The sequence below is a fragment of the Etheostoma spectabile genome, chromosome 7 (genome assembly GCF_008692095.1).
Source record: "Etheostoma spectabile isolate EspeVRDwgs_2016 chromosome 7, UIUC_Espe_1.0, whole genome shotgun sequence".
Classification (NCBI taxonomy): Eukaryota; Metazoa; Chordata; class Actinopteri; order Perciformes; family Percidae; genus Etheostoma; species Etheostoma spectabile.
In genome coordinates this window covers 16410476-16426852 of record NC_045739.1, presented here as the reverse complement: position 1 = coordinate 16426852, position 16377 = coordinate 16410476, and the positions used below count along the sequence as shown (strand labels likewise).

The 16377-nt window shown below is 40.1% G+C and overlaps 2 protein-coding genes and 1 long non-coding RNA gene across 6 annotated transcripts in view; 2 read left to right on the top strand and 1 right to left on the bottom strand.

Moving 5' to 3' along the window:
• The window catches only part of sema3h (sema domain, immunoglobulin domain (Ig), short basic domain, secreted, (semaphorin) 3H), a 51523-nt gene extending 49788 nt beyond the window's left edge, over window positions 1-1735 (top strand). For both annotated transcript variants that reach the window (XM_032519967.1, XM_032519966.1), the window contains exons 17-18: window positions 700-842; window positions 1066-1735. In XM_032519967.1, the coding sequence (XP_032375858.1) occupies window positions 700-842; window positions 1066-1530 (608 nt within the window). In that variant the 3' untranslated portion in view covers window positions 1531-1735. The remainder of the gene's footprint in view (window positions 1-699; window positions 843-1065) is intronic.
• The window catches only part of LOC116692026 (uncharacterized), a 6559-nt gene extending 2443 nt beyond the window's left edge, over window positions 1-4116 (bottom strand). The window contains exon 1 of the long non-coding RNA XR_004332616.1: window positions 4107-4116. This is a non-coding gene — a long non-coding RNA (uncharacterized LOC116692026). The remainder of the gene's footprint in view (window positions 1-4106) is intronic.
• Window positions 4117-11421: 7305 nt separating this feature from the next.
• The window catches only part of borcs6 (BLOC-1 related complex subunit 6), a 10747-nt gene continuing 5791 nt past the window's right edge, over window positions 11422-16377 (top strand). The window contains exons 1-4 of one of the 3 annotated variants that reach the window (XM_032519973.1): window positions 11422-11676; window positions 12748-13376; window positions 13816-14002; window positions 14175-14357. In XM_032519973.1, the coding sequence (XP_032375864.1) occupies window positions 12762-13376; window positions 13816-14002; window positions 14175-14357 (985 nt within the window). In that variant the 5' untranslated portion in view covers window positions 11422-11676; window positions 12748-12761. Of the gene's footprint in view, window positions 11677-11700; window positions 11836-12747; window positions 13377-13815; window positions 14003-14174; window positions 14358-16377 lie in introns of those variants that run through there. The other 2 variants (XM_032519974.1, XM_032519975.1) reach the window with 2 other exon arrangements.

Below are 16377 nucleotides of genomic sequence, written 5' to 3'. Positions count from 1 at the left end.
GAGCTGAGGCGATACCAAAAGGTGACGTGAAAATCTGAAGACTACTGATTGGTCAGAGAGAACCGTCACTATTCACTGCGGCATCATTGCTAGCAACAGACGGGGGGTGTCCTGAACAAACCCGCCATGTTTAAATAGTTTAGCCAGCGTTTTTTTTGCTGCCTCAGCTTCTTTTGAAACTAATTTGTCTTCTGGCTGTGGCAACAGCCCCATGCCGAGAATAAAAAACAACACACCTTTGACGCTCTGTGTGTGTATCGCGTTAGGCCACGGCAGTTTCCTGCCATGGCGACCAGCCACGGCTCGCCTCACTTATGAGGCGGTACTAATCTACAATGGAAAACAGAAGGACAGGGCACCGTGGTCGAGCCAAGTTGAGCAGGTACCATTAATGGAATAACGCCATTACATGAAACTAGTTACAGCATCAGTTTTAATATATGATTGAATATGTTATGAAGGAGCTTTACAGTCATCATTAATCAGCACAACGTACAAACCTCCATTCTTAGAACCTTGATCCAGATAAACTCACTGATAATAAAGGCATTTTGTAAATAGGCTAACAAATGAAATATGTGATAAATTGATAAAAAATGAAAGAGACATTTCTTGGGGGGGGGGAGGAATTAAACTGAATTAAAATTAAACAAAAAACAGATTTATAATCAGTCACATCTTCCCCTTGCTGTCATTCAGCCGGGCTGCAAGTGGAGGCGGAGCAGAGGATGATGATGGTTGCCGAGGGCAACAGCACCTACCTGGAGTGTCTGCCACGATCCAGACACGCTGCTGTTACCTGGTACAAACAGGCTGGAGAGAACAGTCCGGAACTAAACCAGGTACACACACACACACACACACACACACACACACAGAATATAAATACTGCGACTGTCAATAATTGCACAAAGTATATAACTTTGTTTTTTTGTTTTGAGCATCAGTGTCATCCACAAATCCCTCATAATTAATTTATGGACATTAGCCAGACTGCCAAAGACACAAGTGCTCAGCATCTGATTCCCCCCCCCTCTCTCTCTCTCTCTCTCTCTTTTTCTCCAGGTGGTAACAGGTGACCAGCTGGTAGTGATTGAGCGGGGCGTCCTGATCCGTCAAGCTGAGCTGTCTCACGGCGGCGTCTACCACTGCCAGGTGGAAGAGCATGGCTACCACTGGACCGCCGTCACTGTCCGCCTCGCCGTCTGGAGCCCCTCGGCCAATCGCCTCCTTACTTCCTGGTCTGCCTCGTCTTATCAGAGCGCAGGGACCCAGCCCTGGTACGAGGACGTGATGGCGTTGATTCACCCTGGAAACCTCAGCCAGCATTGCCGGGCGCTAGGATACCGCCCCTCACGCAACCACCGTCGCCACAGTGACATCATGGTGAAGCCAAACAAGGAGAAAGAGAGGGGAGAGAGGCACAAGCACGGGGGTGGAAGAGTAGGAGGAGGAGGGGGAGGGGGAGCAAGAGCAGCGGGGAGGAAGAGCAGGAGCAAGCCTCAGCAAAGGGCACCGAGGAGCGCTTGAATGTGTCGCAGAACAGGCGGGCGGATTTTCAGTGACTTTTACACACACACACAGACACACACACACACACACACACACACACACACACACACACACTTATGGTAACGTCCACACTAAGACACACGTGTACACACACTTAACTTATACACTGAGACACACACATACTGTATGTACAGAGACTTTGATTCGCGCATGCACTCATCTATATACAAAAAAGGCATCCTTTCATTATAGTGACAAACTTTCAAACTAAGCTACACACACAAACTGAAGTATGTACAGGAGGACAAAAGACTTGTGAATAAAAAGGAAAAAGTAGAACCTTAGGCTGCGTAGCATGTTGAATGAAGGATGAACCGCACATCCAGATCACTCCGTTTAACTGAGTCTGTGTTGTGACAAGGACATGGCAAAGCATGGTTTGGATTTGGAGCCTCCACTGAGAAGAAAAAATTCCAAAAGTAGATATCCTGCATTTGAAAAATCATCCAACCCCTCTGAAGTGCTGCCTTAAAGGACCATACTGTTGGCTTGATTATAAATCACATACACACTGCCAATTATTCTCCAAAGCAGAACAGATGTGTTTAGATTGATTTCGTACCTTCCAGGCAGACACTGGTTTCCATTAAATTCAGTACGCTTTGAAAAGCATCTCACAGAAACATGCAAAATGCTTGAGATTTTGAATATGGTATTGCAGTTGAAGCGCATTTTCTAAACAAAATGTTTAAATGTTCTCTGTGATGTGTGTGTTTTTTTGGGGAAAATAATTAGCAGTGAGAATTATTTAAAGAGCTTTGAGAAGGTAACTATTTACTATAGGTTGTGAATAGCAGTAAATAGCACTGTATTATAGTAGCAATGCATTATGCATCTTTTCTCCCCAATTGGATATATACCAACAGCTCACTTTCAGGGAGAGTTCTACTGGTTTCTTCAGATAGGTGGAGTCTTACTGCGAAATGACTGACCGTGACCGCAAAGATGAAAGGCAGAGAAAGGCAGGGCAACATCTTTGATGAGGTTACAGATCAGCTTTCCCAGGACGGAGAAGCTGTAGACACACACACATTGAAGGAGATGTTGTCATTATGTTCTCCTTAGATTCACAAGTGTTAGCTGGTAAAGTTTACAGACATATCTGGCCCTGTCATGCAACAGAGAGCTTAGTGTAGGTGCTGGAAAAAGTAAACCGGCACAATGGATCTGATGTGTTTTATAATGTCAGAAAAAATGCTCTATCCTATTCTGATAGTCTGGAGTCCCACATGAGTATAGTGTACAGATATAAGAATTATGATTATTGCTATGTCGGACAAAAGTAACATCTCAACATCAGCTCCAGTTTGATCTACAAAATGTAATTTTTGCTCTGTAAAAAAAATATTGAGCTGCTATTAGGCGGGGCCCAATCAAGCCTTTCCATTTACTTGTCTCAAAAAAGAACTTTTTCCAACAGACATTGAATGACTTTTAGCGTCATATCCAGGGTCATTACTACCAGACATTTTTGGCCAAACACAGATATTTGAATTGATCAAAATCATATTTCCAACACATATAAACTGAAATGTAGGAGTCTCTCTATTTATTGAATAAACATGGGTCATTAATTCAGCATATTGAACCATTTAGAATATCAAGATTTTTTTTTTTTTCAAATTATTCGTGTTTGATATGAAATGGGCAAGGAAACAAGTTTCAAAGAGGACCAAAGGATGAACTGAACTGGCAAGAGACTCTGTACAGAACATGCATGTTTTTTAACCCACGGCTCAGCCCCCAAAATGGACCATTGGTGACTTTGAGTGGGTCCAGCCCAACTAAAGAACTGCAGTAATATATTGCTGGTCTTGTAGCTCCAGCTGATGATGACATCTGGCTGTAAATTTTGCAGTAGGCTTGATGTATGATAAAGAAGCCTTTAATATTCAAAGTTGGAACTTGAGAAAGTGCTAAACAGGACTGGCGTCAAATGGACTCTGGTGTGTGTAATTTGAGCAACTTCAGTGACTTTGCAAGGCAGTAAATTGTGATTTGTTCTTAATGTTAAAATGTTAAACGAACACAACTTGTTCCACCTCTATGTAACTTTCTTCTTACTGGTATTTATTTGTTTAGTCTGGAGTGTAACTGCTTGTTTCAGAAGTTGCAAGATCAATTTTTGGGGAAAATACATCAAGCTCCCAAATCAACCACTTCAACCGTAATGTCTCACAAACTGGACGCGTATTTATCATTTGTGTTGGTCTGTCTTTGTATGTATGTATGTTTGTGTGCCCACACATTCAAGTCTGCATGGTACTTGTTACCATCTGCTGCTGTTGATGCACCTTCCCACTCCCACCTGTGGAAATTCAGAGCAGTTCTTCCTGCAATCCTGGTCATTTTTAACTGAGAATCTGGCCCATCCTGCTGGCATTTAAAAGTAAAACTAACTACTTTGGCTTGGGGCAGCAAAATCAAAAATGTAATGGCTTTCTGAATTCTCTGAGAGTTTATATATTTTTCCCACAACAACAGCAACAAACAAATCCGGAAACATCAGAAATTAGTGCTGTGCTGTAGTTTACTGAGAAAATGGAAAGGGAGAAGGGGAAATCTCACAAAATTAAGACTTTGCTGTATATTGGATGGTTTACTTGAAGACGATGCATTTACATGCATGGTTTAGTTCAATAATAACAGCCTCTCATATTTTCATATATTTAATTTTGTTCCAAAATAACAATGCTGAGCATGCAATTCTGTTTATAATAGAGTAAAGATATCCCATGCTGGGTATCCATCTTTGTGTGCTTGTTTGACACAAGTGGAATCACAGTGAGAGGAGCTGAAACGAAGGTTCAGAGACCAAGCCCGTAAATCTTTCAAATGGGGAACTCAGCAATGGATCGGAGACACGTTTGATGCTGGAAGAAAAATAAACCAGACTCAGAGCAGGGAGAGCCTGCAAAAAAAATGAACATGGGCTTGGCTCTTTGGCTTCTTGGCTTTGGCCACATGAAAGAGCTAACCAATGCTGAGACCTACTTCTGAATGTGTGTGTTTGAGTAAAGACAGAGAGAGTTTGTATGAGCGTGTGTTGCTCTCAGTAACTGTTGAGTGTTGAAAGTGTCTGGTATAGCCACGTCTCAAAATGAATGGGTGTGTGGGTGAGTGTGAAGCTGGCAGTATGATTCAAATGAATTCAGGATCTGGTGTGTTCTCAGACGTTTGCCAAATATGTCATTTAGGACACGACAAGTAAACAGTAATTTATGTGAGCATTCAAACAACATTGTATGAGTCGTAGCCACCGACATACTGTCTCCGAGTCTCATGGGGGCTGTTGAATGCCAACAGAATCATTGTTATATTTTTGTTATTTCAATCAGGAGAGACTTTGTTGCAGATATGCAAAGATTCGTTGTACATAAGCATATGAAATGTACAGAGTGTTTGGGGATTAGGCTCCATCGTAAAAAATATTTTAAAGGGGTAGAAAAGCCAAACATATCCCCCCATTTCATATTTAACAGGCTCTGTCTCTGCTCTCACAATTATGCATTAAATCCACCAACCGATAGAACATGAAAATAATAAAGCTTTGGTCTGTGGCTTGTGGAGATTGTGTGTATATCAGTGTGTGATGTGTTTTAATGTGTCAGATTCAAACACCACAGTAAAGAGAAGCAGGCAGAACTTCTACAAGACATTTTCATGGTGTACCATTTTAAACATTTAGTGTTTCCTTCAAAGACGCTGGTGCAGAGCTGCTCCTTGTTCATTACAACGGCCTCTTGTGTTCCACTCTGTTTTGCTGTATTTACATTTCAGTGTCAATATTCGTCTCTTGTGAATTTCCAGAACGACTTCTTTGCGGAATGAAACTTTATTTGACTGGTTTCCTCTTATGTGCGGAGACCTTTTTTTTTGTGTAAATATGTATAAATGTCTGCTTTCGAATGAGTATGTTTGTGTTTTGTGGTTATTTGTGCCAATAACAAATATAATACAACTACGCAGAAAAACACAGACATACAGTAGAGATAACAAGTGAAAACCATATTAATGATTTCTTAGTTTTCCTACTTTTTAGCGCATACAAACGACACACCTTTAAAATCCCATTGGATTGGTTTAACGTTGTATTGGTATAAATTTGAAAACTCCTCAACAAACACCACTTTTTTGTGCCCAAGCATGAAAATGACTGAAAATGAGTCATGATCTTCTCCTCTGGATGGTAACTCTTTGAAGTTAGAATTGGTCTTAAAGCTACCGAACCAAATTCACAAACATTTTTTTCTTGTGTCTTCTTCATTTACAAGTTCAAGTTCAAGACCTTTATTTGTACCCGAGGGGCGATTCATTTTGCTGCAGTAGCAAGAAATTGACCCACAGTACGTGACAACAAAGACGACAACATCAATTAAAATACAGTATCAAACCAAATGGGGAAAATAAATACACAACATTAAAAGTTTAAGGCCCAATGTACTTTATGTGCCGACGTCACCTATTCTTTCCAGCGTTAAGCAGAGAGATATGAGATAATGTTTGTTTTACAAACTAAGTTGCTTTTGTTGCAGTGATATTGGAATTATAAAACGACTTTGAAAGGCAGAGTTATGAGACTTGTTGAGTCAAGATTCATCTGATAATCCCAAATATTGTAAACCCTCTCCCAGCCTGTGTTCAGACCCCAATGCTGCTTCTCTCTGTTCTTATAAAGCAACTTATTTTATATAATTTTGGGGGCATTTTAGGCCTTTATTTGACCGGCCAGATGAAGACATGGAAGGGGAGAGAGAAAGACATGCAGCAAAGGGCCACAGGCCGGAGTTGAAGCCCGGCCCGCTGCGTTGAGGAGTAAACCTCTAAATATGGGCGCCTGCTCTACCAACTGAGCTCTCAGGGCTCCCACCATATTTAATCTAAATACATGTCTTTCAGTAAACTAGACGAGCACACACATTCAACATGCACACAAGCAAGTTTGGTAACAAATCAGTGTAGTTATTTTACAAGGATTCATTCCATTTCAGCTACGTTATTTCTCAGACACACTGTCCATCACAGTCTTCACTACAAAACAGAAACATACCATACAACACCAAACCACAATCCATCCCAGCCAAAGTGACCCCATACAGTACCGTCTCATATGATCAACAACAGATATGTTCTGATGAGCGGTCTTCTGGGTGAAAGATGCGTTCCAATCGAGCTGGATACCCTACAAACCTTTACTTCCTTTACTGTTTCCAAACCCTTGTGGTTAACGAAGGGGTCAGCAGTACTTCATTGTTGTCTGCTGTTTGATTGTAATGGCATGTATGCACCCTACTTTTGTAACTTGACAGGCTCTGGTCAACTATGTGCAACTGTGGCTTTACATCTATTTTACTGCTGAGTTTCACTTTGTAAGCATAATCATAGACAAGAATCTCCTTCAGGAAAATGATTGGACTGATAGTGTTCCAGTCTGAGAAACAGGATATCACAGAAAAACATTTAAAATAAATTAGTGTATTGTATGTACATTCCTTCTTCATTGTATCCTACAAGCCTCTACTCTCTAACAAAGTACCAATGTGATACCATAATTATCTTGTATATACTGTATGTTCTTATTATACTGTAATATAGCCAAAGGGTAACACCTAGTCTTGCAAACTAGACCCCTATTTCAATAGATACAATAATCTGTGTCAATTTAGCCAGTGATGAACACTCTTTTTCTTTTGGCAAATGAGGAGTGGAAACATGTTCTAATTGCTGACTTGTTACTATTCAACTTCAGATGCTCATCACAGATACTTTTAGACAGAAACATGTTGATGTTCTTTTGTGTACTGAGAAAATTGAGAAAATCCTCCGATTCATAAAGAAGAAATTGAGAAATAAGGCTGACTTTTCATTGTCTGTAGTGAGTAAGTAATAATCAAAATCCTTCAAAAGCGCAATGTCATTTTTTGTTTCTCTTCACCAACCTGACCACATGCAGTATCAGTCCTCAGCAGTACCAGCTCTAAAAGAAAGGGGTTTGGTTTCTTTTGGAGCTGCCACATGTTTTATTGACTCTGGCGACGACAGTACTGGTTGGTCATTTGGTACAGACATATTAAATGTAGCCCCGCCCACAATATTTGAGGTCTGGAAGTTCATATTCTGACCAGATTCTGAGTATGACGACGTCAGGGTAGACATTCATAGTCTCAAGATGAAGAATTTGAATGACGTTGGACTTGTTTTTTCCAGCACCATCATTGGCTCAAAACCTTTCTTTGTATTTAGTGCAAGTGAGCAAAAGCATTCTAATATGCTTGACTGAGATAGCCTCCCAAAACCACTAGCATAGCTGCACTTGACACAAGCAGAGGTTTTTTTTTGTGATCAAATATTTTTATTTTATTTAAAAAAAAAAAAAACAATACACTGGGACATAAGAACGCTTCCCAAGACCAAGAAACACAAAACAAAGGGAGGGGGGAGACCCAACAAAAACACAACAGCAGGAACGGAGCTCGCAGCTCACCAGCAAGACACACATAAACAGACACACAAACAATCAAACAAAAGACATTGACAGAGACACGGAGACACAAGCAGAGTTATCATGGGGCACCAGAGTGAACAACAAACAGAGAACTCAGAAATGATTTTAGTGACCATTTTTTCACCTTTTTCTTTGTTAGAAAATGTGATCAAGATCAAACTGGGCAGATATTGTTGGATTTCCAAGCAGAGTTAACCCTATCTGCCTTAATACTAATCATGCAGGGCCAGTCATATACCGTATGGTAAAAGTCTGCGGACAGCTGTATTGGGTTTGTGCATAAACGTGACTGGGAACAGCAAAGCTAGTTTAACATTTCTAAACCAATCTTACACCTTGTGAAGATGGTGAGGCGGTGCCAGATTTGGAATAAAACCCAGTGGGGCCTGGCATTGTCAGGGACGATTTCACAGCCACAATTTCAACCGCTACCTCCAGACATGTATTCCTGTTACAAAATGAAAGATTCACCTCACCAAACCACCTGGACCTGCACCTGGAGCTGAACTCGTCAATGCCAAGTGACCACCAAAATAGGGGAAACGTAGTACCAACGTGATGCAAAGCTGTCAACAAAATGGATTTCACAGGCGTGGTTACTCAGAATAGAATTTTGTGTGTTTGCCATTTTCCATTCCCTCAAAGGACTTAATAAAAACCTACAGTGTGGTGGTATTCACCGAACAACACTTCAGTGTAGGAAAGATGCAGTCAAAAGGAGAGGCTTTTGGCATTTGCCACACAGAGTGACTCATCTACCCATTTCACGTTTTTTTCCCAGTGCTCATTCGCCCACAAAGTCTTCATTTCACCCTTTTGCTCATAAAAGTGCCTTTTAGGTGTAATAACAGGTTTGTGCACTTCACCGCCGTATTCCTTTCAGTGGGATAAAACTGTCTGCTCATGCTTAAGATTGAATTTTACAGCAAACTGGCTTTGACGCTTTTCTGTGACTCTCAAACTGATTCCACTCGACATTTAAATAGTTCATGGTAGCTGAATATGCACATATTAGACATCTCTATTTGACGATGTCCTTTCGTCTGACTTGTAACCACTAGATCTTCCGGTTGAGCATTCTTGATGAACATGTTTTCTTCTACACCAGCAACGACAACTTTCACAAAAGTCCTTGAAATTTCCTTTCAAAGGCCACCATTTCCCCCCTTGACATTAGGATAATAAAATGTAAATATTAAAAAAATATTAAATGCTGAAGATTGCCTTGGTTTGGAAAACACCTGTGGGAGCATTCCTAGTGATTACACCAAGTGAACTTTCATAAAACCTTGAGTTTACTTAGTTTACCACTGATACATATCACTTTGTTGAAAAAAACTAATTCTGCTGAACTGCTGATCCATAGCATTTCAAACGAAAAGATTGCATTGCAATTTACAGTGTGTGGTCCCTTCTTTTTGTTGTATAATCCCTTTCTCAGCCATTTGAGGGCAACTTCCTGGTAATGTGAGTCGAAGAGGAGCATGTGAATGCAGCATTAGTTTTGGTCTTTGTGAGGATAAACTCTCATTTGAGGAGAAGCAGGTTCACCTCAGGTCCGACCTGCCCCTGAACTGGGATACGATTAATATTTGTGATGTACGGGAATATGATTTACAGGCCCTCTCTGTCATTTTGGTTACCAGTGTGCAACACGCAGTCTCCAGCTTTTCTTATGGAAAAAACAAATATGTTTGAAGGCACGTGCTTTCAATTGACTTTATATGCCTCCTTTCCCTAGATGTTGCCTTTCTTGTGGCAGTGACTTGTTTGTTAATTAAGCTACTCTGAGACAGTAATCTCCTCAGTAAGAAAATCTGGTGAAGGTCATAGTGGTTATTGAGTGTTCTATTGGGACACTCTGGAAACCATTGGCTTATTTCAGAAGTCTAATTGTCGTTAGGTAAATTCCTCAAGCTTTGATGTTTGGCACCAAAAAGAAAGGGAACGAATGGCATAAAACAGCCAAATCCCCACCGAGAGAGAGAGGGAGCAGCTGGCCTGAAAGGATGGGGTGGATTAGAAATTTTACAAGGTCTTTAGATGTGGTGACAGTGTTTTTTTTTTATCTTCTCTCCTCCTCTGCAGCCGTGTTTGTGATTTCTGACCACATTCAAGGGTTTAAAAAGGCGCTGGCCTGGCTTCCACTGTGAAGGCAAAAATGCTAAACCTAGGCCATCACATTATTTAAATAATTTAAAACACATTTTTTTCAATTCATCAATGGTTTATCAGGCAAAGCAAGAACAACAGTTTTGCAGTTACACTAATTCGAATGGGCACCACTGCGTGACATTTGTCCTGATTGTCCTTTTACTAAATGGACTGAAATTTGTAAAACACCTATTTGTAGGACTATACTGTGAGCATGATATCACAGGAAGGGACTGTATGAATATATCTCCAGGTTGTCTGATGAGAAGATGAACTAAATACATTATATTATAATGAAAAGAGTCTGTTGAAGGCCTGAACAGAAAATTACACAGGCACCTTGTCAAAACAGGACACGCTGATTCTTGTATTGTATGACATGGCTGCAAAAGGTATGCAAAAGATGCAGCTGTGTTTTGTACATCCTTAGAGACACATTCATTCTTGAAGTTTAACAAGCATTCTTATATATATATATATATATATGTATACTTTACGTATATATATATATATATATATATATATATATATATATATATATATATATATATATATATATATATATATATATATATATATATATATATATATATATATATATATATATATATATATATATATATATATATATATGCACTGTGTGCATCGGAGTGTGAATGTGTGTGAGTGTTATCTGATGAGCAGGTGGCACCTTGTACGGCAGCCTCGGCCACAGTGTATGAATGTGTGTGAATGGTGAATGTTTCCTGTATGATGTAAAAGCGCTTTGAGCAGTCGTTCAGACTAGAAAAGCGCTATATAAATACAGCACATTTACATTTACATATACAAGCAGTCTTACATATATATATATATATATATACATAAGAATGCTTGTTAAACTGTTCAGTATATATTTGTATATAAGGCCAGGTCAGGCCATCAGGATGCTCTGCTGCTATTCATTTTCATGATGAAATCACCAATATGCAACTTGTATTTTTGGGGAGGTCACTGTCCTAGGGGCTGCTGTGCATGGTGTTTGTCTCCATCTGTGGGAGAACAGAGATCCGTGCAGGATGAACCGTTAAATAGTGTTGATAGAGACAAATAAACTCACACTGACACAATATGCGGGAGTCAAGTGTTGCTACAGACTGTACAGTCATTGGGTGTTGCTCAGCATGAAGCAGCACTGCTCTGGAAATATTCAGATCTGTTTTAAATACGAATTTACAACAATAAAAAAACTGTTTTACTCATTTCAATAAATCTCGTACTCCACGATAGACAGCTGTGTCAATAGAAACGAGCTGCCATCATAACAATAAATAGGAGACTATTATAGTCTTGCTTGAAACGATTTTATTTTAGCAAGGCGGAACTATTCTGTTGAGATTCGAGGGGAAGGACTTTCTAATCGGACTCGGTTATTGCTTACATTTTTCTGAACAGGAACTACAGTGGTGAGTGTTTTCTTTATTAAATTAGGCTGTTACACTGTGGTATGACCTTATCAATAGATACATCGATTTTTTCATCAATTTCCCTTTGTCGAGTAATAGTGTGAGACAATAAAAGACGAGCTGTGAAAGCATTGTGATTTAAAGGCCTGGACAGCTAACGTTAGCCGTGCTGCGCTAACACTCAACAACATTATCGTTGACAGCGAGCTAGCTAGGCGGCTAATGGCAGCAGGACATCAACTTCCTCAAAGCTGACAGGCAGTCATTTAACGCTATGACTTCTCATTTCTTTGTTCCTGCTTGTATGTTATGCAACGTAGTCCATGGACTTCCTTCAACCTCCACGGTCGTTGTTTGTCTTAGGGTATGCAATGCAGGCTAGTGTGTGAACAGGTAGTTTACTGTATAAGCTAATACTAAGCTAAGCAATCTAATATGACGTCATTTTACACTTGAAAATAGCAGCATAAGTGGCTCAGCTGTCCCATACAACAGCTACTGTTATGATTCAATGGTATTGTCCACGATAAAAAAACATATTAGGATACAAAGGTGTATAATGAGTCACAGTCTTCACTTACACACACACACACACACACATAGGGTTAAGATCTCTGGATATCTGAAGGCTCAGAGTAAGCCAGGGGCAATGTTGGGAACCAGTGAACACAACTGCTTTATGGCACACATGAATTTACATTATGTTTTGCTTCAATGGGATTTTTTAACCTATATTTTGCATAGATGTAATTTACTTGATCAAACATTAACACAATGGCCGGGTACTGAAACTCAAAACTAATGAATAATGAAAACTGTCAGATATTTCCTGTTCAGACTATATTTTATTATAGTGAAGTCCTTTCTTTTAATGCGGATGCATCTAGTAAGTAAAAGGGGTTGAACATGTTTATATTCCCCAAAGAAATTGATATTGACACTGGTCTGCTATTCTTAATTCCCAGCCCTAGATAGCAGAGGTACATTGTAAAACCCTTATGGCATATGGTAGAACACTCAAATTGAATTATAGATTAAATATAGAACCTCTTACATTCTCTCTTTCTCCAGCAGCAGGTGGAGGGATGAGTCTCTCCCCTGTGATTGGCACCGAAGTGCCAGAAACAGCTAACGGGGTTGTGACTCCCATCTCTTCAGAGAACGGCCCTCACATTCCGCTCCCTGTGAAATATGGGGCGAGCCGAGTGCCCTGTCATAGGGAGACATCAGAGGAGAGAGCGCTTGGATACACAGAGAACCACGTAGATGTGGAAAACAGAGTTTACGATGGCGAAGGCCGCTTGGACACAGAGACGTGCGATAATGGGAGAACATCTAGTTTATCGTTACACGCCTCTCATGTGACAGACCCCTCCCTTCCTGCTACCACATGCACCGGAGACTCAGAAGACACAGAATCAGGCTCCAGAGACACGGACATTCATGAGGCCTCTAACACGGTTGAGCCTCCTGGTGCAGCTCTGCTGTGGGACATAGCACAGCAAGCACACTCCAAAGAGTCATCTCAGCGAGGAGGCCCGGCCACTACAGACAGGCAGCAGACAGATACAGAGACTGTAGATGGAGACACTGACAGCCGAGACGAGGAGGAAGATGGAGAAAAGGAGAAACAGGATGAGGAGGACGATGAGAAAAATGAAAAAAAGTGGATTAAACAGCGTGCAGGAGGGAGAACAGAGGTGAGTGGACTTTAGGATTATATTCATCTTTATAAAACTATGTGTATCAGAGAGAGCGGAGGGCATCATGGGATTAAAAAAGAATAACAGTCAACAGATGAGCACAATCTGAACTAAGGTAAACGCAAGTAAATGTTGCAGAGCCATCAGGACTAAATGCTGAGACTCCAGTGTGCTTTAAATGAACAAGTTGGCCAACTACAGCAATATTGTAATAGCAAAGTTGATAATATAATTTTCAAAAGGCTAAATTTGAGAATGAGACAAGAAACTGTCCATTAAAAACATCTGATGGATTGTAAACGGCAAGAAAAACGTGTCGCTCTTGGGCTGGTTTCATAATGATTTGTCAGCGTGATTTATTAAGCAGTCATTTAACTTCTCTTCCTCATTTCCTCTTCTACTCCATTCTCTGTTCAACTCCTCACATACTTTTTAGTCTTCACGAAACTACTCCTCCTCAGCTCCTGGTCCCAGCACCTCGTCCTCTTCCTCTCCTCCACCTTCACTTCTTCCCTCTGAGGACATCCCCTGCCCCCCACACGTCATGGCCCAGGTCTGGGTACGCAATGTCCGGGGGATGCAGGACAGCAAGAGCCTGGATGAAATCAGCCAAGCGTGTGGAGGTAGATATCTGTCAAACAGGTTTTGATTTTATGTTTACTGCAGTTTGGCTCAATCCTCATCTCTTCTACTAATAAGTACACATACAAAAATAGTGACAATTGTAGTTCTATTAGGTAATTACTGGGTATCATTATCAGCTTTATTCAGCGGATGTTTGCCTACTGTTCACAGGTGGTTCAGGGGCCCGGGGAGGGGGCAGAGGTGGCCAGTCAGAGGGCAGACGGGCCACGATCTCCTCAGCTCTGGAGCTAGAGGGGACGGTCAGCCAAGAAGGTGACCTGACTCACTTCATCACCAAGAACCTGGAGCAGAAGATTAAGATGAGCTCCAAGCCCAGTCTGGACTGCAGTGACTGTGAGTATGGAGCTGAAGAAAACTTAACAAGATTTTATTTAAACAAATAAAGTGAATTTTCTTCTTTTTATTATTGTAATTCATAACCCAATTAGGAGAAGTGCTACTTCAGATTTTAATAGTGAACCTATATTTAGTCCTGTACTGATGCAAAGGATTGTGCGTAGTGCATCCAAATAGGTTTCTTTCATAACTGCGGTATATTCGAGGGGCAGGAAGCTCTAACTTAAGAACTGTTTGTATTTTCATCTGCAGAGGGAGGTGTCAGACATGGCATTTCTGCAGGTTCATAGCATTTTTACTGGCAGTGGTGCTGAAACTGCAGTGCAGGGTGTCTGACTTGCAGTCAGATGCATCATCCCTGCAGAGGCTAAAGGCCCAGTCAGCCACTGCTCATCATTTATGCATAACTTTGGTCAAGTAGTAATGTATGAATGCAGAATGGAAGCACTATATTAAGCAAATTAATTGCGTTGTCTGTTGTCCTATGATTAACCGAGTGGTGCTTAAATAAATCATTGTGATTGGTCACAATGCAGCAGCTTTGTTAAGTTACTGTGGTATGTGCAAATTGTACTTAATTTAGTGATTTAAGACTCGTATGTCCAATTTTTTTCATTCCATTTTTTTTATTTTTTTTATTTTACAACTTGTAATCTTGATCATACATCATCATCATCATCATCAACTCGTAGTGTATTTCAACTTGATTAATGTGGATATTTGGAGGAGTTCTGCACCAATCCCTTAGAACTGGGCTATAAAACAATATTATATCGATATCTTAGATTTTGGATATCTTAATGTCCTAAGTGTTGTCTTTTCCTTGTTTTAAAGGTTGCATTACAGCAAAGTTATGTCATATTCTGAACTTACCAGACTGTTGTAACTGTTGTATTATTTGCCTTTACCCACTTAGTCATTTTATTCACATTACTGATTGGTTTGGTGATTGGGGAGGACTGTATATTTGGGTGGTCTTTAAAAGGTTGTGGCCACCAGGGGGGCATCGATTAGAATGCAGACAAGATGTTCCTTTTAGGCGTTTCATTGGAATAAAGGTTTACGGGTGTGTGTGTGTGTGGTTCTGAAACAGAGATACAGGCATATGCCAGTAAAATGTAGATTATACAAAGGTCAAATAATGAGTACATGCCTAGCAGGTATAATAAACAAACACAATCAAGAAGTTAAATTATTATGTCATAATAAAGGCTTATTACTAAGCAAATACAAAACTTAGAAATGCATTCGTACACTATATCCCTTGAAAGTTTAATTTGCTGCACATTAACTGCAACAATACCTAACATGCTAAATTCAGCTTAACACGTAATTGTGAGCTGCAGAATTCCTTCTTAACACAAACGTTACACATTGTGCAAGAACATAGATATTTCAATAGAGAACGCAGTGCCGCTCCTGATTGGCTGATTTTCCATCAGCCAGTTTTACCTGCCTGTAGAGGTTGTCCTTCGTCTCATTGTGTAAATATTTTGTGAAAACACCAATTGTCAACACTACAATATCGTTGTGGTATTGATATTGAGGTAGTTGGTCAAAAATATTGTGATATTTTGATTTTCTCCATATTGCCCAGCCCTACAACCCTTTTCTTGGCCTATGGTAGCATGCAAGAGCACTAAACATGATTACAATTATTACAGTATATGTAAAGTCAACTTTATCGTTAAAGGAGAAATCCGGTCGATTCCAACACGTAGCTCTGTTGTTTGTAAATTTGGAGTGCTCTCAGTAGAGAGAAAAACAAAAACAATCGGTGCTGCCCACACGGTGTTATCCTCCTGCTAGAGTTAGCACAGGGCTGTCTAGAAACTACAACACCGAAAAGACATACAAACATATTCTCAAAAATAAACATACTCTTATTTAAAAAAAATAAGTGCTGTAATAAAATTAGCAGGAGACAAGCTATAATTGAGGTAAGTTTGGAGACACTACCTTATTTAAGCATTAAATTGATACATATTTTTGTTTGATCTCTTTTCTGTGTTGTAGT